This window comes from Macadamia integrifolia, chromosome 2, assembly GCF_013358625.1.
Source record: "Macadamia integrifolia cultivar HAES 741 chromosome 2, SCU_Mint_v3, whole genome shotgun sequence".
NCBI classification, from domain to species: Eukaryota; Viridiplantae; Streptophyta; class Magnoliopsida; order Proteales; family Proteaceae; genus Macadamia; species Macadamia integrifolia.
In genome coordinates, this window is record NC_056558.1 from 34,728,016 (window position 1) to 34,752,302 (window position 24,287).

At 41.4% G+C, this 24,287-nt stretch overlaps 1 protein-coding gene across 10 annotated transcripts in view; it reads right to left on the reverse strand.

Annotated features, from left to right (window-relative positions):
* The window catches only part of LOC122066387 (cell division cycle protein 27 homolog B-like), a 78,692-nt gene that overhangs the window by 10,489 nt on the left and 43,916 nt on the right, over window positions 1-24,287 (reverse strand). For all 10 annotated transcript variants that reach the window (XM_042630204.1, XM_042630199.1, XM_042630224.1 and 7 more), the window contains 4 exons: window positions 9,590-9,666; window positions 8,072-8,191; window positions 7,701-7,920; window positions 7,269-7,550 (listed from right to left, as the gene is read on the reverse strand). In XM_042630204.1, coding sequence (XP_042486138.1) covers window positions 7,269-7,550; window positions 7,701-7,920; window positions 8,072-8,191; window positions 9,590-9,666 — 699 coding nt within the window. The remainder of the gene's footprint in view (window positions 1-7,268; window positions 7,551-7,700; window positions 7,921-8,071; window positions 8,192-9,589; window positions 9,667-24,287) is intronic.

A 24,287-nucleotide genomic window follows, 5' to 3' on the forward strand; every position in this document is an offset into this window, starting at 1 on the left:
CTCACTTTTGATACACCTCCACTTGGTCGAAATCTCTACTCTTTCTTTCTCTCGACTTAGCTATCTTATATATAGATTTTTTCCCTTCTTTCGTGTTAAGATTGTTATAGAAATCCTCATATTTCTTCGCCCCTAGCCATCCCCACAACCTTTCTAGCATTGTTTTTGGCATCATACTATCTCTTTTTATCCTTTGTTTCTTCAGTCTTTTGCCAAGTCTTGAAACAATCTTTTTTGGTCTTGATAGTCACTTGGACCACATCATCCCACCACCAAGTTTCCCTGCAGGCTTGTCGACAACCCTTTGCTTCCCCTAGCACATATTTGGCAACCCGCTTGATACAATTCATCATCTCATTCTACATTCACTGGTGTCTTCCTCAAAGTCCCACTTTTCTTGTCTAGCCACATTATCAGAAAATGTTCTAGAGGACTCCCCTTCTAGTCTACACCATCTTATCTTAGGATACATAAGTTTCCTCTTCCTACGCTCTAGCGTAGTAATGTATAAATCCAAAACCACCAGTCTTATGTTGGGTGGTTAGGCTCTCCCCAAGAATAACCTTACAATCCTTACACACATTTTTGTCTCCCCTTTCGTATTAAATAGATAAATTCTAGAATAGGCTCTCCCCAAGAATAACCTTACAATCCTTAGACACATTTTTGTCTCCCCTTTCGTATTAAATAGATAAATTCTAGAAATTAAAAATAGAAACTCAGGAACAGAATCTAAGGCATCCAACCCATATGGCGGTTGATATCTAACAGTTCAATACAGCCATCTCCTTAAATCTCAAACAGTTTATAACAATTTTAGCTGATATCAACGCCAAAAATGTTATTCCGCTCAAGTTGGCCTACATGGTGGAAAATGTGACTTGATTCATGCACTTCAACTCGTCATCTAAAAAAATGAGTCACAACCAAGGTGACATTTTTCTCAATCTAATGCAAATCCGAGAAAGCTCAAATTCTGTCTAACATGGTGCCTCCTTATACCTTATAGGACCAACTACAGCAATCAAGAAGAGTCCTTGCTACTAAAAGACTAGTGAGAAACTAAAATCATGGTTGCAATGCATTTTCTAAGCTGGTAATGTGAGAAAGGTTAAAAATATGCATTCTTCTAAGCCTGTACAGTGAGAGAAGTAACACATTGAGATTCACCACACTCCATTTGGAAGGACAAGATACGATTGAGAGAACATTGGGACTTTGGGAGAGGTGGAGAGAATGTAGATTCACCAGTGGTTGGGGAGAATAGGCTTTGTTTCAAAGATTGGGTAGGGGCTATCAATATCATAGTAGTCACATGGCATTGGAAGGTGACACCATCAAGGCGACCGAGGCGCCCCGAAGACACCTAGGCGATGCCTGACAACTATGATCAAGATAGATGCTAACTTGGTGAATTGGTCAAATGATCACGACTCCTCAAAAATTTGGGATAAATATTAATGGGTAGAGGGAAACTCTAAATGCATCCACCTGCTGGAGGATGTACACAAAACTTTTCTCCCATGTGTTTTTGAAACTATGATCTATAATGAGATCAGTGACGATTGAGCACTCATTTCACCTTGGTAAGCATTTACTTAATTCCATAATGTAATTCAACATAAGATGACAAATACTAGAAATTCTAGACTTTAGATAGAGTTGTCAAGGTGATCTAAGGCATTGGAGGGGCACCTAGGCGACAAGGTGCCCTAGGCGTGCAATATATGACTATTATGTAATATGACAATGATAATTTTATATAATTATGTTTACATGCAAACATAGAAGCTATGCCAATGCAATATGATATAATTATGCTAGTAATGACATAATATGAGAAAGCTAACATATAATAAACAAAGCTAGGATATGACATATGCATATTTATCAAAATTTAAGCAAAAAACATAAATCAACATAAACTTGTGAAGTGTCAACAAAGCGTGCAATCTCCTTGGACCCAAGAAAGAGCGCCTTGACAACTATAATAAACATGTTTCCAAAGGAATTGAGCATAGTTATCACAGTGACGAGGCGAACCAAGGTGGGCACCTCGGTGTCACCTAGGCATCTACATACAAAGGGGGGCCACATGCAAAATATGTGATGTTAATAGCATAAGGTGTAACTTTTAGGTGTTAGATGCAAAATAAGGAGGGATTTTGATCTTTCGCTTCATTTTTATTTTCTTCTGTAAAATAAGTGATTTTGATCATCTTTTTCTTCTTCTTGTTCCTATTTTCCCTATGTTTCTTCCTCCCTTTCACATTTACTTTAGGAATTTGGGAGCTAGGCACCTAAACAACTACGCGGCCAGTCACCTTACCCCCAAAAATAACCACTTGGATGCCTATGTGCCGCCTAGGCAACGCCTTGACAACTACGAAACTGAGTGATGTTGTCCTTTCAAAATCTATGTTCGTGCAATTTTAAAGGACTAAAAGCAACTAACTAGAAAGAAGCAACATCACCTTGAGCTCCCTGAATTGATTGCTTCCCTGAGCTCCATGAATCATGGGTAGGCCTCCATAGCTAACCTCCTTGGCGAGGAGTCAAACTCCCAATCCTTCGCCTCTCCTATTCCTTCTCACTCCCCTCTCCTCCAACCAGTGTGGCATGGAACTCTCACTTTAGGCCTACGTTATTCCCACTGGCTGAAGGGCTTCCTCTCCATTTTGCTCCCCCCTATTTGGTTGGGGAATCCCTAATGGGCAAATGTGTTGATGACCTGCTTGATGCTGAAGCTTCTCATTGGAATCCCTTCCCTTAGTCAAAATCTCTCTTTCCAAGCAATGGAGGCTTGCTGGAAATGTTGAAACTTTCTTGATGGACCATGGTTTCTTCATTTTAATTTTTTTTTTGACAAACATTATAAGCTGCGTGTCTTAAAAGGATGGCCTATGGTTAGTGGGAAGGAAGCCTTCCTTCCTTCGATTTGGCATGGGAACCTGCTCATAAACCTAGTGGATTTTTCCTCCATTCCTCTATGGGTTTCATTTCCTGGGCTGCCCTTGCATTTCTAGTGCACTGCAAGTTTAAGCTCTATTGGATCGGTTTTGGGCAAACCCCTTTATTATGATGCCAAAACCAATCGAAAAGATAGGTCGGATTTTTCTAGTCTGTATTGAAGTTTCTGCTACTAACCCCCTCTCATCGTCTATCTCTGTTCAAGATGGTGAAAAGTTTGGCTTCCAACAATCGATTAGCTAAGCCCCCAATTCCTCATATGCCGAAGTTGTGGAGCTCTATTTTTCCATGACACCTTTGTTTTCTCTTCATGGCCAATTGTTGTTGAGAATCGAAGGGATCGATCGTATATGGAGGAAGATCCCACTGGCTAGCATCCTTTTCGTTTCCCAAGTCGGGGAAGGGTAAAGGAAAGATGCCGCAACAAGAATCAAGTTGCTCATCTTCTAGAAGCTTGAGTGACCAAGGATCCAACCTCTCTCCCACTGGTCCATGGCGATGCTTTACCCGATGGTACAATAGGTTCTCTTCTCTTCAGATTGATGTTGAGGGTCTTGAGGAAACTCTTTCCCCTTCGAGAAGCATCTCCCATAACTGACTGAATGATCGCCATTAATCCGACTCTCACTCAAGTGAAGATAGTTCTAACTTTGACGATAGATCTTCCTCTGCCCATCGATCACCTTCTGCTTAAAGATTGACTGCATCGTCCTTTGGCTCCCTTCGCTCCTCGAAGTTGCCTAATGAAGAATTGATTTTAGACAAGATCCTTCTAGCCCTTGTTGAGCTGTTAATGGGGCCAGTTTAGTTGAAACACCTTCCCTTGATACTCCTTTGGACATGGGGCCCCCTTGTGCCCCACAATTTGGCCCATCTCCTTTCATGATGTAAAGCTATTCCGAGCCCATCTCGACTTTGTCTCCTAGGCTGCCTTCTCCCACTCAAGCCCATCCCCACCTTACGACCTACTCACCTGACACTTCCCCCTTGGATCCCCACCTATTAGATCCAACAAACTCAAAACCGACCACCTCAATTCCTTCTTCCACGCCCGATACCCTCTCTTAGGACTCTCGGAAGATTGCCCAAGCACTGCGTCTCAAAATTGAAGCCGGATTCCGAACCTCTTCCTCGTCAGGAGAATTGTATCCCCATTTTGACCTCTTGATCATACCAGCGTCGTAAGTCTCGTCCTGGTATTGGTGATCCTTGCCCCCTCTTGAGGGTCATTCGATGGCTCCATCCAACATGTCCTAATGTCTTAAAGACTCATTTGGAATGTGAGGGGCCTTAACTCCCCTTCCAACATGCTACCCTTCGATCTCTCCTTAAGGATACTCACCCTAACTTCTGTTATGTTGGAAACTCATGTCAAAGAGTCCAATGCTCTCCGTATGGCTTCTTCTATTGCTCCTGGTTGGTCCCTCCTTTCCAACTACTCCCATCATCCCAATGGTCGCCTTCGGTTCCTTTGAGACCCCTTTAAAATCTTAGTCACCCTTCTCTCCTCCCCTCCCCAGCTACTTCATCTCTCCATTATTGGCTGCTTTATTAAGATCACCTTTCTTCTCTCAGCCATATATGCCTCTAACAATGCTATGGGCAGAGAGGTCCTTTGGAATGATTTACGCCTAATTGCCAGCCAGATTGGGACCCTCCCTTGGGGGCTATGTGGGGACTTGATGTTGTGTGTTTCAGTCGTGGAAAGCAAGGAGATCACCTTATTGACATGATCCATGTTGACGTATTCAACAATTGCATTGATGATATTGTTGTTAATGACCTCAGATGGTCTGGCCTTAAGTTCAATAGGAACAACAAAATTGGGAATGATGCCCGAATTGCTTGTAAGTTAGACAGAGTTCTTGTGAATGAAGCATGGTTCTCATCCTTCCCCTCTTCTCATCCTACCTTTGATTCACCAGGTCTTTCTGACCACTGCCCCATATCCTTCCTAACCTAGCCTTGTGGTCGATCTTGTTGTCAGTAATAACCAATCGGATCTTGTTGTTAGTAATAACCAATCGGCCCTCATTCCAGATAGAAGCATCAAGCATTAGTGACAATATTCTCCTTTGCAATGAAATTGTGAGAGGGTTTGACAGGTAATGCCATTCTCCCTCTATCCTCCTGAAAATTGACATCCATAAGGTTTTTGAATTTCTGAGGTGGGACTTCATTGATCCGGTTATGCGCAAAATGAGATTCCCCCCTGTGTATGTCAACTAGATCTACCACTGTATGTCCAACCCTAGCTTCTCTGTTTTGGTTAATGGCAACCCAGTGGGATACATTTCCTCCTCTACGGGGATTCGACAAGGCTGCCCTCTATCGTCTTATATTTTCACAATAGCTATGGAAGTTCTCTCTAGAAATATCCAAACTTCTATGGATCAGCAGCTCATTTCGGCCATTCCAAAGTGCAAGGCCATCAAGCTTACTCACCTTGCTTTTGTGAATGACTTAATAATTTTCTCTAAAGCAAACTCTACTTCCTTAGAGTCAATTATGAATTGTCTACAACTTTATTGCTCTATGTCTAGGCTACGTATCAACCCAAGAAAATCCTTCATATTTTTCTGGAGTCTCTAATTTAGTGAAGGCTACCTTGCTTAAGAAAACAAGCTTTACTTTTGGCCACCTCCCCATCAAATATTTGGGGCTCCCCTTGATCCTGGCTAGGCTTTCTGCTTACCTTTGCACCCCCATGCTTGATCACATGAAGTAGCTTCAGTTATGGAAAGACAAGCTTCTTTCTTATGTAAGGCCGGTTGGAGCTCATTAGATCAGTCCTTCAAGCTTCTTACATGTATTGGTCTGGCATTTTTGGGCTTCTTGCTTCCACTATTTCAAAATTAGAATCTCTTTTTGCTGCTTTCCTATGGAAAGGCTTCAAATGCTCCAGATTGGTCTGTCCTTTAAGTTGGGCAGCAGTTTACCTCCAAAACAATGAGGGCGGGCTTGGTTTGAGGCGTATTAATGATGTCGATATGGCTGGAATTATTAAGCTAATATGGAAGCTGGTTACTAAGAAGAAGAGTATCTGGGTTGATTGGGTTTACTCGGGCCTTCCTCAGTCTAACTCCATTTGGACTATTTCTATCTCGTCTGATGCCTTTTGTGTTTGGCATAAGGTCTTATTCTTATCTACTAGACCAACTGTTATCGGAGCTATCTCTCTCAGATCGTTGATGGTTCCTCTCCTCTCTGGCTTGATCATTTATGTGTGTCCTTCATTCAGTCAGTGCAAGAACCATCTATAGTTCTGGTCTCCCCAAGCATTCACTGGTTGCGGGCATCATGTCTAATGGTACTTGGACCCCTCTGGTCCTTTTCTCCCCTCATCTTTCTGATGTTTGGAACCCGCTGCCATCTATAAGTGCATCTCAGCAGAGAAGAAGTGGCTGTCCTCTGGACCCTTGCCTCTTCAAGACTATTTATCTCCAAAGTAGCTTGGAATTTTGTTCGGGCCTGAGTTTCTTCTACTCCTTGGTACAAACTTATTTGGTTCAAGCATCATATCCCTTGGCAAAGCTTCACTACATGGCATATTTTCTCCCATTGCCCCCCACACAATCCTTCCTTTTACATCGCTGGATTCCTGTCTCCCCCTTATACTGCCTATGTGGATCCGACCTAAAAGACATATACCATCTTTTATTCACTTGCCCATCTCTGGCTCAATTTGGAAAGGGGTGCTGGCTAAATGTTGGCCAAGAAGTAGGTGGATCCTTCCTTTTTAGAGGGAGTGGATATGGATGGACATATCCTTTGCTGGGTCTTCCATTTGCGACACTATGGGCAAGCTAGCTTTCTATGCCACTATTAACCAGATTTGGATGGAAGGGAACCAAATGAAATGGACCTCCAAATCTCGCCCTATTCGTCAGATCTGGGATTCCATTTCCTTTGATGTCAAATCCAAGATTTCTAGTATCTCTTCTAATTGTATTGGCTCCCCAAGGAACAACCACATTGTTGTGTCCTGGGGCATCCCTTACTCTGTTATTAGTACTCCTTCCCTTGTTCTATGAGGGTAATCTCTTTGTCTTTTCTCTCCCTCCCCCACTCCGAGGACCTCTTTGTAGTTTGTTTTTCTTCTTCCTTGGTGATGAATTTTTTACTCACCAAAAAAAAAAATTTATGTCCTCGTGGGCATCATCATATTTATAAAAAGAGCGTGTCGAACTTCTTTATAATCACCAAGATAATTAAAGTGAAACTGCTCTATCACAAAAACTTGAATATCTTCAATAATGCATTTGCAGCAATATAAGGGATGAGTATGAAAAAGGTACCTTAATGATAGCAACATCAGCTGCAGATGGTTTTAAATCCAAAGCAAGTCCAAAATGAAGCATAGCTCTGTCATGCATGTTACGCCGCTTATAGATCTTACCCATCAATGCATAGACACTACTTTCACGAGGGACATACTCTTTCAGCTCCTGTAGAACCTTCAAAGCTTCATCTAATCTTTCAAGACTATGAAGTATGTTGGCTTTTTGATACATGGGAAGTGGATTCTTCCTATCAGCTAAAATGGCTCTCTCCATCATCTCCAAGGCTTCCTCACTTCTCTGTAAGATGAAAGAAACACAGATACTAAATGGAACAACTACTGAATAAGACATTCTAGCAAAAAATTTAAAATGTAGTTTATGTGAATGTTTTCAGGAGAAGACCACAACTTCATTGAAACATTGTGGTTGATAAAGCATATGGCTGACCTTTAAAGTATGCAAAGCTGTTCCTAGATAACACATGATAATAGAAGAGCGTGGATTGATTTGGAAAGCCTTTCGAAAGTGATGCCCAGCAAACTCAAACTTCTCTTGGCGAAGATAAACCATCCCAAGACCATACCACGAGTTATAGTGCCTTGCATCTATTCTAAGGGCACTCTGGTAGCTCTTTATTCCATTGTCAAAATCCTCCAAGGCTACATACCTGTTAAAGGACAGAAAATAGCACTGGGGAATTAAAAGCCAAAAGAAAAAGAAAACAATAACGTGGAGCTACCAGAAACAATTGTATGAACCAAGCAATAGTCAGATTCTTAATTGCAAGTATGAAACTATAAAGAAGGCGAGTCCCTTACTCATGGCCACATAGGGTATGGGCATATGCAAATCTTGAGTTGAGATTAACAGCACGCTGAAAATTTTTCAGAGCAGTTTCATGATCTTTCTGCAAGCTATAGCAGTTTCCTATAGCACACCTGCACGCCAATTTCATCAATTGTATAACGGATCCACTCAAGGGGTAATAAAATAAAATATATTTCCAGCAGAACTTTACGCGCTATGCTTCAAAAGGTCATCAGAATTCTCCATTAACATCATGAACACGAATACAAGTGAAGTGTCCATATTGCAGCAATTTTTTGAAGGAAGCCAAATTATAAGAGTTCGGCAGTCAATTAAAACAGACAAAATATTATTGTCACAAGGGTCTGATATTTTTCCAAACCTCACAAGGTATAGTCTGCCATGTGGACAGATTGAATAGAGAGAACGTTGTTTAGATTAGCTACATGTCAGAATCTACTTCAATCAAACCTCCCTTGTAATGAAGGGAAGAAGGAAACCGACCAACAAAGAAAAAGAAGAGCAAACAAAAAGACAATGATGCAGATAGAAGATTTTGATGAAAATGCACAATGGAAAATCCCATTGAGAAGGAAAATAAGAAATATATTAGGTTACGGAGAAGACCTGAAGAGACAGCCATCCACTATGCAACCCTGCCAATAATATCACAGGATGTACCAACCGAGAAAGAAAGACAAATAAGGGAGCAATTGGGAGAATATTACTTTCACAAAGTGGATATAGAAAACTTAGAGAAAAAACAAAAGAATAATTAAGATGCAACAAACGCAGCCCGCAGGGAAAAAATATGTTAATGAGAAAAAGAGCAGGAGTGAGCAGGACAGGGGGACTCTTAAAAGAAAAAGAAAAAAGGATGATAAGGAAGTTCATGGAGGAGAGTGAAGGAAAGAATAACCAAAGAGAAAGGAAGAGAGAATATGTTATAGGGACATGTCAAGGGTACCAGAATTGGGATGATCCCATGTATGTCCATGCATGAGTAACAGCACTCTAGAAATTACTGTGTACTCATAACTCTGAGCAAGAACAGATGTTTTAGACAAGAAAAACCATGAAAATGGACTGCTCAGATCTGTCTTGTGACTTCTGCAAACATCATAAATAGGTGTGACACCAATGACTGTCCATTAAATAAAATTTTCATTTTTGTTAATGCAAAGGTTAAAAAAATCAGTAACACTCTGATAGCTAGTCCAGCTAATAACTGATGTAGATGGCTAGTGCAAACTTGAGCACTTAAAAGAAGAAGAAGAAGAAGAAGAAGAAGAAGAAGAAGAAGAAAAAGAAAAAACAATAACTAATTGTCTTCATTTCTTAGGTTTGAAATGCAAAACTAGCAGAAAGAACAAAATGGAGAAGTTAGAATACAACTTTTTCCCATCAAAGGAAAAAAAAAGAAGTAAGAATCTAATGTTGGAATTAGAAAGGGACTTACAAAAGCTAGCTAAAACATACTTGTGCCAAAGTAGATAATACATAACTGGTTTTAACTCGGAAAAACATACCAAGATTGAGGAGCTAATCGATCAATTAAAATCAGCTCTTGAGCAAGGTAGCTTAGCTTCATATCTTCCTTCAAATGCTGTAAAAGAGGAATACTGGCACTCAGTAAAACACAGAGGTGTACTTAAATCAAGGTCAAATGCTGTAAAAGAGGAATACCGGCATTCAGTAAAACAATGAGGTGTACTTAAATCAAGGTCAAATGGACCATCAATCCATCATACTTTGATATTTTAATTTTAGAACCAAAATCTAGTACATTTTAGTTGGCCATTCCGGTGGCTAAATTACCTTATTTTAGCTCAAAACTTCAGGGATACCCCAATTAAGCATCTCTAAACACATCTGAAACTTTAGATTGTGTCGAGATAACCATGGTTAGTTTTAGGTTAGGATGCTTAGTCATCGAGACCTTGCTTTCCTATTTGGTTATATTCTAATCCTATTATAAATAAAGGTGACCTTTGCCATCACTGAAAAGTCAAATCATTCACTAAACCTTGGATTATCAAATTGGTATCAAAGCCCGAAACCCTAAAGTTTCTGTTTTCCCTTCTTTTATTTTTTTTATAAGTTTCTATTCTCTGCACCGCCGCCCTTGGGAGCCTCGCTTCCTAGTCTAGCATGGTAGATTAATCTCCACATCATGCCCTACGGACCCAACCTAACATATCGCACCTACTTACCGTGCCTTCCTTGGCCACTGCTGCCGCATCTTGCCTCCTCACCATGCCTCTCCGCAAGCCACTCCGCCTGCACTGCCACAGCCTCAGCCTCGCCTCGCCGCAACCCCCTCCTAGTTGCCACGCATCTCCATAGGCATCACTATGTTCATTGCCTCTCCACAGGCATCATTGCCTCCAGACCTTGTCATGACCTTTCCTTGTCGCTGCCTCATACCGCCTTTTGTGTTTGTTGTGTGACTCCTCTGACTCATGGGTACCAAGGATAACAGATACCATGTCTAAGGATAGCAACAATGGTGCCTCCTCCGAGTTATAGATGGTCGTCGTTCTGGTACCCATGGCCACCATCTCTCTCTCTCCAACCTGGGCCTATCAAGTCAAATGGTCAAAACTATCTCAAAACGTCTTTTGCTTGCCTGCTTACTATCCATGGGAACAACTTCTCCGGTTATCTTACCGGTGACACACCAAAACCTAAGGATTGTAATGACGCCCTTGTCATGTCTTTCTGGCTCAATTCCATGGATCCCACTATTAGTCCAAGTGATGCAGATTAATCACAAAAATAAGCTTGTTTTATTAGGGATAAGCCTAGGGTTGGGTTCCATACGTGTTTGGTCTTTGATCCCATGTGTTTTGAGTGTAATAGGACACTTTTATGGGCCTAAAAGAGGTACTCTAAAATTGCCTATGGGATTACTAGTTTGTTACCTTTTTCATTAGTTTTCCTTTTTTAGTTGGTTTTAATTTAAGTTATATTTATTTTCTTAGGAGTCAAGTTATTAGTTGAGTCAAGTCTTTAGTAGTTAGTTTCCTTTTTCAACTAGTTTCTAATTTCAGTTTTTAGTAACTGTTGTATTAGGAGAATATTTGGTTTCCTTCTTGAGGAACCTTCTATTTTGTAATTCCCTCCCCCATCAACATTATAAATAAAGAGGAGGAGGCTCCTAAAGGAATAATGATTTTAATAAAAAAATTAATGGTTGCTGCTATTGTCTTCTCCATGAAGAGTTATCTCGTGTTTGATCAAGGCTAATGGAATTGGTCTTTGATCCAATTGACCCTCTGCGGTGAGAAGCCCGAGAGGTTTTCTTCTTCAAGCTATTTTTTTCTTCTTCTTCTCTCAACCATCCAAGGAGCTACAGATCAGTCCAAGCACTACAGGTAACATATCTGATCTTCTTTTAGTTTCTGGTTTTGAACTCCCAAATTTCTCCTACTCGATCCATCACTGATCAGACCAACCAACCACCTGATGGATCCCATATTCTGGTCGAGTGTCATACCTATGGAGAGGCTGGTTCAATCCAAATTCTAGCGTAATCAAGCCTAAGTAAATAATTTATTAACAAAAGAAGAAGAATATACAAGGGAGAAGGTGGGAGGCTAAGCCAACAAGGAGGCCAAAGCAGGGAATCAAAACAAATAAAAAAGACAGCACAAAGCTACTACAAGGAAAGAGGGGGGGGTAGCTTTCAACTGACAGCTCAAGTAGGCTGAATGAGGTCAACCTGAAGGTTCCAAGAAGAAATGATATGGCAGTTTTTTGGGTTAGAGGGGGCAGAGCGGGGGAGACGGGTGTGAATGCTCTGGACTTTAGAAGTAACATCAAAATAGATAGCTTTCCAAATCTGGTCCAGGGATCTAGATTTGGGGGTCCATCTACGAATGTTGCGTTCCATCCAGAGATGGTTGATAGTAGAACAGAAATCCAGTTTACCCACAATGTCACAGATGGAAGGGCCAGAGAATGTCATATCTATCCAGATGCATTCTCTATCAAAAGGAAGGATGGGTCTGATATTGGGCCAGCATTTGGAGAGAACAAACTTCCAAACTAGGGAAGAGAAAGGGTAAGAGAAGAAGAGGTGGGGAATGTCTTCAGTGCCAGAGGGACAAAGACAACAAGAAGGATTAACAGGGATAAGGCGGTGAATGAGAAAGGCTGGGGTGGGTAGACAGTTGGTAAGGCATCGCCAGAGGGTGAAGTTGTGGTAAGGAATGTGACCTTTAAACCAAACCAACTTATGCCAAGGAACAGCTGGAGAAGAAGATCAAATGTGGGCCCAGGCCAAGGCAGAAGAGAAAGAGCCATTAGAGGAGAGGAGCCAGATGCATTTGTCTTCTCTTCCACGATGGCCGGGGGAGAGGGGGGAGGGAAGACCATATATCCTGGAGCGGAGGGGACGATTGAGGGGGGGACCAGCCCATGGGGGAGAGGATAGAGGAGACTCGGGCAGTGGAAGGGAGATCAGAGGGGTAGATGTCTCTGCCCAGAATTTTGAACCGGCTATTCTGGAAAGTTTGTTTATTATTTCAAGCATGGTTCTCTTATTGATTCAGTTTACTCTTTGATGAATTAAGTCCTTAAATCCCTGATTCCCATCTCAGTTACAGAACTGCTGAAATACTGAGATCGATTGGAGTGGTCTTTGTTTATTTACTCCAGTTTAGTTATTATTCTGTTGCTGAATTATTTGGTGTTTGAACGGTTGTTCTTTGATACGTATCCTGCAATTTTGGGCCAAGGTTGAGTTATCAATCCTAGTTCTACATTACCAAGCATTATCTTGCTCAATTCTTCTAAAGAACTTTGGGATGCCGTTAAACAGACGTAGACAGACCTACTCATAGGCCGGGAACGCTTAGATCTATGAGATCTATCGTACAGTTCATGCCACTACTCAAAAGGATTTGTCTCTTAGTGCTTATTATTCCACCCTACACACTCGTAGGCACCAATTGAGTTTCTATCACCAAGAATTAAAGTATCGGTATAGGTTGTATCGGTCGGCTAAATTTAAGATACGTGTCGGAGGGTATCGTATCGTATCGAAGATACGCTAAGATATGTTGAAGATCAAGGATTAAAGTATCGGTATCAGTCAACTAAATTTAAGATAGGTATCAGAGGGGTATCATATCGTATCGGAGATACTTTAAACCATGTCTATTACCTAGTTCCTATGGTTTGCCATAATAATGCTAGTACCTTTCAAAAGGAACGTGAAATGAAGTGGGTTTATGATTTCTTGACAAGTCCAAACCCTAAATATGATCAGGTTTGATTACATATTGCAGGGCGTGACACCTTCCCTACACTTCTACAGGCATATAATAAGGTTTAGTTTGAAGACCATCATTGCTCTGTCATGACATCCCCCTTCAGTTTTGCTCACTACACACTCATATCTACTAAAGATACATCTAAAGTTCCATCTCTACTTATGAGCCTGTTAAATGTGACTATTGCAGTCGTCCTCATCATACCAAGGAGACTTCTTGTTGGAAGCTCCATGGGTATCCCCCAAAGGTGGTCGAAATAGTAAGCAGGGAAATGTTCGTTTCCAGGCTCACCTTTCTAAGAGTGTTGACAGTGATTGTCCTGTTGCACCGTTCTCTCCGAATCAGATGGCTGCAATTAAACAATTAGTGACACAACAAGGCTCCATTTCCCCATCTCCCCATTTCCCCATTTCCTGTCTCCAATCTTGCTCAATCATGTACTTTTCTTGTTTCTTCTACTACTGTTCTTTGTGGTTACTTGACCCTAGTGCTATTGATCACATAACTAGTGATTCCTGGGCTTTCCGTACCTATCTCCCCTCTTATGGTTGGGACAAGGCACATGTTGCCGATGGATCTGTCTTCTGATTCTGGTAAACATTTTGTGTGTTGTTCCCCCACTATTTCTTTATCCTTCGTTCTTCATATCCCGAAATTGTGTGCCAATTTACTTTCTATTTACCTTTTGTCAATGGAGTTAAATTGCTCTGTTCACTTCTTTTCCACTCATTGAGTGCTTCATGATCTAGTAACGGTGAAACGATTGGGTAAGGTCATGTCCGTGATGGGCTTTATTACTTGGAATCGCCACCAACCTTGTATACCCCTGTTCCAGGCTTACAGCTCATACTTGTCGGGCAGACAGCCCTCTCATACAACTCCACCAATGGCACCATCATCTGAGGCATCCCTCTTTTCATATTTATGTAGAATATTTCCTGATTTAGTTAGAATTTGTGGTTTCGAATGAATTTCTTGTGACTTATGCGAATTTTCCAAACATAGTCGTGTATCTTATCCACTACTGATAATAAAAGTGATCGAAATGGTTTTCGTTGATTTGTTACTTTTATTCAAAATTGCACGTCTTACTTGGGTTTACCTACTTCATTATAAGTCTGATGCCTTTAACTGTTTCTAGTCATCCCATGCCATGCTTAGAACACAGTTTAATGCTATTGTTTTGGTCCTTCGCAGTGATGATGGCACAGAATATATTGATGGTAGGTTTCCACAATACCTTAACTCTAATGGCATTTTGTCACACATGCCCCCTGTTATTCACCATTGGGACCTAAAACTTATTGGGGCAATGTTGTCCTCGCTGCTGCCCATCTTATCAATCGTGTCCCTTCTAGTATCCTTAACTCCAAGCCACCAATTTCCTTTCTCCTAAATCCATCTATTGCTTCTTCCCTTCCTCTTAGGGTCTTTGGGTGCGTCAGTTTTGCCCATAACTCCTCCTCTTCCCGTTCCAAGTTAGATCCTCGTTCCCTTCAGTGTGTTTTTCTTCGTTACCCGAACTCTCAAAATGGGTATAAATGCTACCATGCTCCTACCCGCCGTCTTTATGTCACTATGGATATCACATTTTTACATTGCCTCTTTAGGGTGAGAGTCTTAAGGAAGAGCATGATGCGCCCAATTCAGGGGGAGATGCTGGTTCCGAAAATAAAGGATGTGATCACTTATACTCGGAGATCCAAGGTAAAAGATACCATTGGTGACCAGCCAAGGTTCAAAATATCGGGTTTCAATCTGATTTTGACCCTTGGGGAGACCAAAATTTCGGTCAAAACTTGGGAAATTTCGAGGAAACCACGGAAATTTTCCCAGTGTTGTGGAAACTTTGGTTTCAACCCCCAAAATGTGTTTTTTTTTTTTTTTTTTTTTGCCTGATTTTTTGTGTACATCCCATTTTAGACATTTCTAACCCATTTACATAATTAGTTTCATGGAAAACACCTAAAGTAGTACTTGTGGTGTTGACCAAAGTTCAACCTGGTTTTGACCCCTTGGGGAGACCGAAATTTGGGTCAAAACTTGGGACATTTCGAGGAAACCAAGGAAATTTTCCCGGTTTAGTGGAAACTTTGGTTTCGACCCCCAAAATGTGTTTTTTTTTTTGTCTAATTTTTTGTATACTTCCCATTTTAAACATTTCTAACCCATTCACATAATTAGTTTCATGGAAAACACCTAAAGTCATACTTGTGGTGTTGACCAAAGTTTGCTAATGTACATTGAGTTGTTGACTGAAACTATATTACATAAGTACATATACAAGTTCCTAACTAAAAATGTGAAATACATTTTTAAAAGTTTAAAGCAAACAAAACATAATGTAAATGATCCAAAATAAATAATAATATTACATAATGTGAGTTATCTCTGAAGTCTCACGTCTAAAGCATCAATAGTCAACACTCAACACTCAACAGCCAATTCCAAGTATAGTGTCTAGGTAGTTCCAGTCCACGAGCTGCATACCACTACAAATATCATAGTTGCTCCACTGAATGCACCACATTCTAGTCCCATGACATGTTTTGAGCTCAATTGTTTTGGTAGTCCGTCATTGCCCATCTATAAGATGCATCATCAACATTAGCTAGGTATCCCAGCCTAGGGAGTGGCTCAGTCAGAGATAATAGTGATAGGATGTGGATGTGGTATACAAGGTTGGGATGGATATCCAAAGATATTGTCAACAAAAGATGGCCCACCCCCTGAACTACCCTCTTGTCCAAATGAAGTAGAAGATCCACCCTACTATCCATACCCACCACCATGTCCAAATGAACCGGTGCTCTCGAAGATAGCACACAAGGTTTGGGGAGATGGGATTTTACTTTTTGGTCCAAACTCTTTTCCTCAAGTAGATTTGTTATGAATGTGCAAGATCCAAGCTTAGAATGAAGATTTGATGGCACAAGGGCAAAATCTTAAGTGTTTTCCCAAGTTTCCCACTTTATAGAGAAGAAATAGGGGAAGAAGGTTGAAATTTTGAAATAAAAAGGCTTGGTTTCCCACTTAAGAAGGTTTTATAAAGGTTGACCCATTGGTCCACTCGAAAATTCCCACATTTAAAGGAAAATTCCCATATTTTGAGGAAAACTCCCATTTGGTCGATACTGGTCAAATCCAGTGACTTTTAAAAGTCACATAATATTTGGTACCGGAGTCCTGGGATACCGTGGAAACAAGGGAAATTTCGACAGTATCAGTGGAAACCTTGAACCAGCCATACCCCACTACGAAACCTTCACCAGATCCATTACTTCCATCATCAAGTAATATTTCGGTCACCTCCATCATTGGGTAATATTTCTCCTATACCTAATAATGCTTCTGTAGCTCCATTGGATGATGATCGTCCCATTGTTGTTCGAAAAGGAATTCATTCTTGTACTTAACACCCCATCTCCCATTTTATTTCTTATGAATCCCTATCTCCTTCCTATAGGGCATTTGTTTCCTCATTGTCTTCTGTGTCTATTCCATAGGACTGGAAAGAGGCAACCAAAGATCCGAAGTGGAAGGCTGCTACGGTAGAGGAAATGTTAGCATTAGATAGAAATGGTACCAAGGAGCTTGTCCCCTCCTCGAGGGAAGAAATTAGTTGGGTATGTTAGAAGTCCATCATGACCGCAGGCTCCTCCCTTGGTGTTTTCCTAGTACAACTAGGATTGTCGTAGTTCAACTAGGACTGATATCTAAGTTTGAAGCTAGTAAGCCTATGTTAGTTTTCTATTATGTTTTGGATTCCTATTCATAGTAGAACTTATATCTGACTTGTAATAGCTGATTTGAGCTCTATATAAAGAGTAGAAGTGGGCAGCCCCAATTTAACTATTGGGACTCCCTTGCACAAATCGCAAGACTCTGTCTCTCTCTCTCTTCTATTTTAAAAGGTAGAAGTGGGTTTTCACAGTCAAACAATGCATTCCTTAACGTGGATCTTGAAGACGAAATATATATGGATATTCCCCCTCGTCTTTACATCTTCATCTATTGTTGGTCGTGTCTGCAAATTACAAATATCCCATAAATGGTCTCAAACAATCTCCTAGAGTATAGTTTGGTCGTTTCCTAAAAGCTATGCAAAAGTTTGGGTAACGACAGAGTCAAAAGCTAATACCTCTTCTTCAAGAGGAATGGCAGCTAGATTACTGCTTTGATTGTTTATATTGACGATATTGTAATTACATGCAATGATGATGATGAAATTTCCAATCTCAAGGCACTACTACCAAAGGAGTTCAAGAATACAGATTTAGGACCTCGTCGGTAGTTCCTTAGAATTGAAGTTACAAGATCTAGCAAAGGTATCTTTATTTAACAACGGAAGTATGTCTTAAAGCTTCTTAGTGAGACTAGTATGCTTGGATGCAAGCTTGCAGAATCTCCCATGGAAGTCAACCATCAACTCAGTAATACCAGGAGTGAATTTGTTGATAAAGAACAGTACCAAAGGCTAGTTAACCGGTTGATCTACTTGTTCCATACTCAACCTACGATTGCCTGCGTTGTGGGGTTGTTAGTCGATTCCTTCATGATCCTCACACGTGACATCCCAAGGCGGTATATTGAGATACATAAAGTCTGCGCCTGGGAAAGGCCTCATTTTCTCCAATAATGGGCACTTAAAGCTTGAAGTTTAAAGCCTTCACTAATGCTGATTGGGTAGAATCTATTGATGATTGGAGATCCACATCTGAATATTGTTCTTTCTTTGGGGGTAATCTTGCTATGTGGCAAAGCAAGAAGCAGTTTGTTGTGTCCCACAGTCCCGCTCTAGTGTAAAAATTGAGTAACGTGCAATGGCACAAGGGATTTGTGAGCTCATGTGGCTTAAGATCCACATCTGGATACTGTTTTTCTTTGAAGCAATTCTCCAAATCAGCTTGAGGATGCCCGCTTTGTTCATGTCTTTAATGCTCTAAAGGCCGAGGCCACCCTTAACTTTGGGCAGGCAGACAGAATTCCAGCTAGAGGGGCGGAGGAATCTGGTGGAATTAGTTCCTTTCCAAAGGAAGAAGCTGATGAGGGACTCAATGGCTTTTATGGTGGGGGGAGGGAGGACGAAGATCCCAAACCAATATAGGTACATGGATTAGAGGATAGATCTGGCGAGCTCCAGACGGCTCACATAGGATAAGAGCTTGCTCTTCCAGAGTTGAAGTCGCTTACGCAAGAGGTCAAGAATTGGGGTGCAATGGTGGGCCGAGAGCCTGGCAGAGATGAGAGGGAGGCCCAGGTATTTAACTGGAAGAGAGCTAAGGGAGAATCCCGTGATTTGGAGGAGAAGATCCTTCAAGGTCCCAGAGATCCCAGAGGTGAAGAGGTGGGACTTGAGAAGATTGATTTTGAGACCCGAGAGGCTCTCAAAAAGGCGGAGGGAGGTCATGATGGAAGCAATGGAGGAGGGATCGGCTTTTAAGAAGATCATGAGATCATCCGCGAAGGCCAGATGAGTGAGGGAGATAGATTTGCATTTGGAGATAGGGGAGATAAGGTGGAGGTTAGTGGATGATTGGATTGACCTAAAAAGGACTTCAAGGCCAAGGGAGAAGAGATAGGGGGATAAGGGGCAGCCTTGACGAATCCCAACCGAGGAGTGAAAGTTCCCCGCGGGGCTTCCGTTGACGAGAACAGAGAACCTGGGGGAAGAGATACAAGCATAGATCCAACGAACAAAATTTGGGGGGAAGGCCATCATGAGAAGGGTGTTGCAAAGGAAGTCCCAACGAATGGAATCAAAAGCCTTATGGATATCAATTTTTAGAAAGTCGACTAGGAAGTGGGATTTACGATCAAAGCCATAAACAATTTCATGGCATAAAATGATGTTGTCAGCAATGTTTCTACCAGAGATGACTTGGAGTTACTTTTAAAGGCCCTATGCGGCTCTATTGTGACAATAAGGTGGCCATTAGTATTGCTCATAATCTAGTCCAGCACAACAGAACAAAGCACGTTGAAATTGATAGACACTTCGTCAAAGAGAAGCTTAACCAAGGAACAATTTGTATGCCATTTCTCAGTTTAGTTAACCAGTTAGCTGATGTGTTTATCATTTACCAAAGCTTTGAATTATAAGGTGCATCATCCTCTTGTCTCCAAGTTGGGCATGTATGATATCTTTACAACAACTTGAGGGGGAGCGTTGAGATAACAATGGTTAGTTTTAGATAAGGATGCTTAGTCATAGACACCTTACTTTTCCTATTCGGTTAAATTGCAATCCTATTATAAATAAAGGTGTCCTCTATCATTACTAACAAGTCAAATCATTCACTAAACCTCTAATTGTCAAATGATTGTAAACACACACACATTTGGCTTCGGACACTAGGTTAGCATAGTATATTGTATGTTTTGGTATACTTTCTCTTATATAATCAATTAAATAAAATCAATTAAAATATGTAATAACGAAAAAAAAATTAAAAAAAAATCTAGTGGGACACCAATGTCAAAAAGTGTCATCATAGATAATTAATAAGGATTGCTTATTTAAGCATGTTTACATATGTTTGAAGCATTAAATTGGAAAAAAGAACAACCAAAGTGGTAGTTTGCCTTTGGACCCCACGAAATATGGCAGCCATGTCATCTCTTGCCTAAATAACCTCTCAAAGTCATTTTCTGTTGGATTAAGTCTAGACCAAAGAGCCAGGAACTCCGCATCATTTGGAAACATCTCTGCGCAGGTCACCGCTGGCCAAGAGAAACTTGATCTCATTCAGTCCAGGCTCCAACAGGACCCTCTCAATTCTTCACTGGCTATTGAGGAAAAATTGGCAGCATTGGATCTCTCCTCCTGTCTTGCCCAGGAAGAATCTTTCCTTCATCAGAATTCCAGGATCAAGTGGCTTGACTTGGTGATTCCAATTCGGCATACTTTCATCGCTCCCTCAAAAGCCAAACCAATGCCAACTCTATCCATAAGCTCATCTCCCGCTCCAGTCGGGAGCTTCTCTCCCCTTATGACATCAAAGCTGAAGTTGTCACCTTCTTCGATGATCTCTTCCATCCCCCTCCACTTCAGCCTCTCCCATGCTCCCCAACATCCTTAATAAATTTGTCCCTGATTACCATCCCTTCAAGCAATTCCCTCGGACGATGAGATCCTTTCTGTGGTCCTTCATCACAAATCCAATAAAGCTCCGGGCCCTGATGGCTTCAGCATGGGCTTCTTCTCCTCTTGCTAGCATATCATTCATGACAATCTCATCTTTCGCCATCCGCAACTTCTTCCTCAACCCCTCCCAAATTTCTAGCATCAATCACTCTTTCCTCTGCCTCATCCCCAAGAAGGAGGGAGCCCAATGCATGTCTGACTTCAGGCCCATCTCCCTCTGCAATCTCCTCTACAAATTCTTTGCCAAGATCCTCGCCAACCGTATTCAAAAGGTCATTGATTTCCCTGTCAGTCCAAATCAACCTGCCTTCATCGCTAGGATAAGTATTTCTGATAACAACCTTTGCCATGAGATTGTCAGAGGCTTCAATCGTAAGGCCCATTCTCTTGCTGCCCTTCTTAAGAGCGACATTCATAAGGCATTCGATTCTATCCGCTGGGAGTTCATCTCCAAAGTCCTCCAAATGTCATTCCCCATCCTTTGTCCACTAGATTCTCTCTTGCATCTCCACCCCCCCTGCTTCTCTGTACTCCTCAATGGCAGCCCTGGTAAGCATCAGACAAGGGTGGCCCTCTCCCCCTTCCTCTTTTGTCTGGCCCTCGAAGTCCTCTCCCACTACATTCAATCCTCCACTGATCAACACCTCATCTCCCTAATCCCCAAATGTAAAAAACTCTCACACTTACCCACCTCACTTTTGCAGATGATCTCATGATCTTCCCTAAAGCTGACCCGGCTTCCATCACCAACATCATAGCCTCCCTTCACCTCTTTAACTCCCTTTCGGGTTTGAAAATCAATCTCCTCAAATCCAACCTTTTCCTTTGGGGTGTTTTCAATGTTTGTCAAGCCCAACTCCTTGCCATCTCTGGTTTCTCATTGGGAACCCTCCCTGTCAGATACCTCGGGCTCCCCCTTCTTTCCTCTCAGCTCGCTTCCCACAATTTTTCCCCCATCCTTGACTCCATCAAGAAAAGGCTCCAACTTTGGAAAGGCAAGCTGCTCTCATATGTTGGTCACCTTGTTCTTATCCAATCTGTCTTCCAATCCCTATATCTTTACTGGTTCGGAATCTTTCGTCTCCCGGCTTCCACCTCCAAAGCCATCGACTCTCTTCTTTGTGCCTTCCTTTGGAAACGTACTGATGCCACCAGATTCCTTCACCCTATGAGCTGGTCAAAGGTTTGTCAGCCTAAGGCTGAAGGTGGCTTGGGCCTTCATAAAATCAAGGATGTCAATTATGCTGCAATCCTTAAGCTTATCTAGAAGATTGTCTCCAAGCAGCGAAGCATCTGGGTCTCCTGGGTTTATTCTGTCCCCTTAAATCTGATTCCCTGTGGACTACTCCCCTTCCCCCTGAGGCTTCGTGGATCTAGCGTTGCATCCTCAACTCCAGACCCCTTGCCCTTCCTGCCATATCCTGTACTATTGACAATGGCTCCTCTCCACCTTGCTATGGCTTGACCCTTGGTACCCTACGGGTATCTTTCTTCCCCTGGTCACTCCTAGAATTATCTCCTCCTCTGGCTCGACTAGATCTACCACCGTAGCCTCCATCCTCTCCCCCTATGGCTGGTCCCCTCTGATACGGATCCAGGTTCCAACAGTCGGAATCAGATCGCTTATGGGCCACAATCAACAAATAATTTAATTTAAACAAACCAAATAATAAAGGAAAGTAAATAAAAATCAAGTCCAAAGATAGTTCCCTAAATCCATCGCCGAGCTGCATCAGCTCTCCCGGTCTTAAAAGAACTCGACTCTGTCGAGTTAGGTCATGCTCCCAAGATACCCTTGTAAGTTGCTCGGTGATGAGATGGCACGTATCTCGAAGCAGATGGGAACATAACTCTAAGAGGGAGAGTAGGCTGACGTGTCACTGAAGCATAGTTTTTAAGGTGCTGCTAAGGCGACGCCTTATTAGCGCCTTGGCGCTGATGCAGTCTAGAGATGGTAACGTAGTGCTCCGCCTTACGTGAAGTGGCGCCTTATGGGGTTTTTTTTTTTTAAACACATTTTAAAATTACTTGATGAAGATCTCAAATATAGATTTTTTATTGGTAGGTGTATGATTTTATTAACAATTGAGATGTATGGGATCAACTTTAGTCCACCAAAAATAACCAAAACAAACAAAACAAAAACATGATTCACAAACAGGGTTTGGATTTTGTCAAGGGTTTTAAGAAAGGGTTTTGAGAAGGAATTAAGGAACAAGGAAGAACCACTTATCTAGGCAACCATTTTGCTCCGGCAGCAGTGAGCTTCATTCTTCATTGACAGGAGTAGAAAAATAGTGGATGATCTTAGGGCTTAGGCACTCATTTTGGCATCATAGAGGTAAGTATAATAAATACTTGTATTTTTTATGTCTTCTTTTCTTTATTTTTATAATTTTGCTTCATAATTACGTATTTATATTATATTTTAATATGTTATGATGATTGATGATTGATGATTGATGAAGATGAACTTAGTTTATTCATTTTATTGATTTGTTTTCTTGATGAATATCTTACATTGGTATGAATATGAACCTTTAATATTTATTTAACATATGAGTAATAGGATTCAACTAGGATTTGAGCCAAATGGATTGGTTTTATAAAAAAATTACACAGGAACGCTTTAGTCAATAAGGCGACGCTTTATGCCCGCTTTATCGCTAAGGCGCTCCGAAAGACCCTCAAACGCCTTCTGTCGCCTTACCGCCTTAAAAACTATGCATTAAAGCAAGAGTTAGTCGACGATGTGGCATGTCTAATAATGCATGTGGCCTCACTAAGTACATACGACCTCCTTGCTTCACCTTGATGGTGTTCCTTACGCCATCATAGAGAATGCCTGCATGTCGCTGCCAAGGTCGGCCAAAAAGAATGTCGTAGTGCGCCAATGGGATGACAAAACAGGTGACATGGTACTGTAACGGCCCAAACTATAAGTGTACTCAAACAATTGCAGTGGCCTCTTCTCGAGCTGTGGGTCCAAAACCTTGCACATGAATCTTCTTGAAATGTTGTTTCTATGAAAGGTTGTGTGCTCGAACAAATTCAGCAGATATAAAATTTGATTCTGCCCCAGTATCAACAACTGTATGAATATCAGTAGGTTCAGAACAGTGCAGAAGAGTACCCTTCTGTCTGAAGAGAGGAGCCTTATCAACTAGTCTATTTGAAAATGATGAAAGACTAGTTGAATGAGCTTTTACATCATCATCTTCATCATCGACAATATCATCGTCCTCGAGGGGATAAGGATATAAATGAGATTCATCTTCACTATTCTCTGTCTGCTGCTTCTCTGCTACGTTCACTGAACGAGTCCTGTTTAGACACTTGTTGGAATAGTGACCCTTATCGCCACAACTATGGCATCTAATGTTCTTCAAGCCATCACTATTCTTGTTGAACTCTAACCTATTCTCTTCAACTCTGCGAGCTTTAGGCTTCTTTTCCTCCATACGTGGTGGAGGTCTATAAACTGAAGGAGTCTTGAGCATACTCTTCCAATAAATAGACTTCTCTTCATCTGTCTTGGCATGAGCCACTGCCACATCAACAGACCTGAAATCAATGCTAGTCAACTCAAGTCGAATCTCAGTATTTAGCCCACTGATATAACGCATCACCCGTTGCTAGTCTATTTCCTGAAGTCGACACCTTGAAGACAGCGGGTTACCTGGGTCAAAACCGGTACCATGTTTGTTGTAGTGCCCAAATTGCATCCATTTTTCATTTTGAATTTCCAATACTTATCTTAGGTCAGTAAGGAAAAAGGTTAAATGCCAAGTTGACCCAATT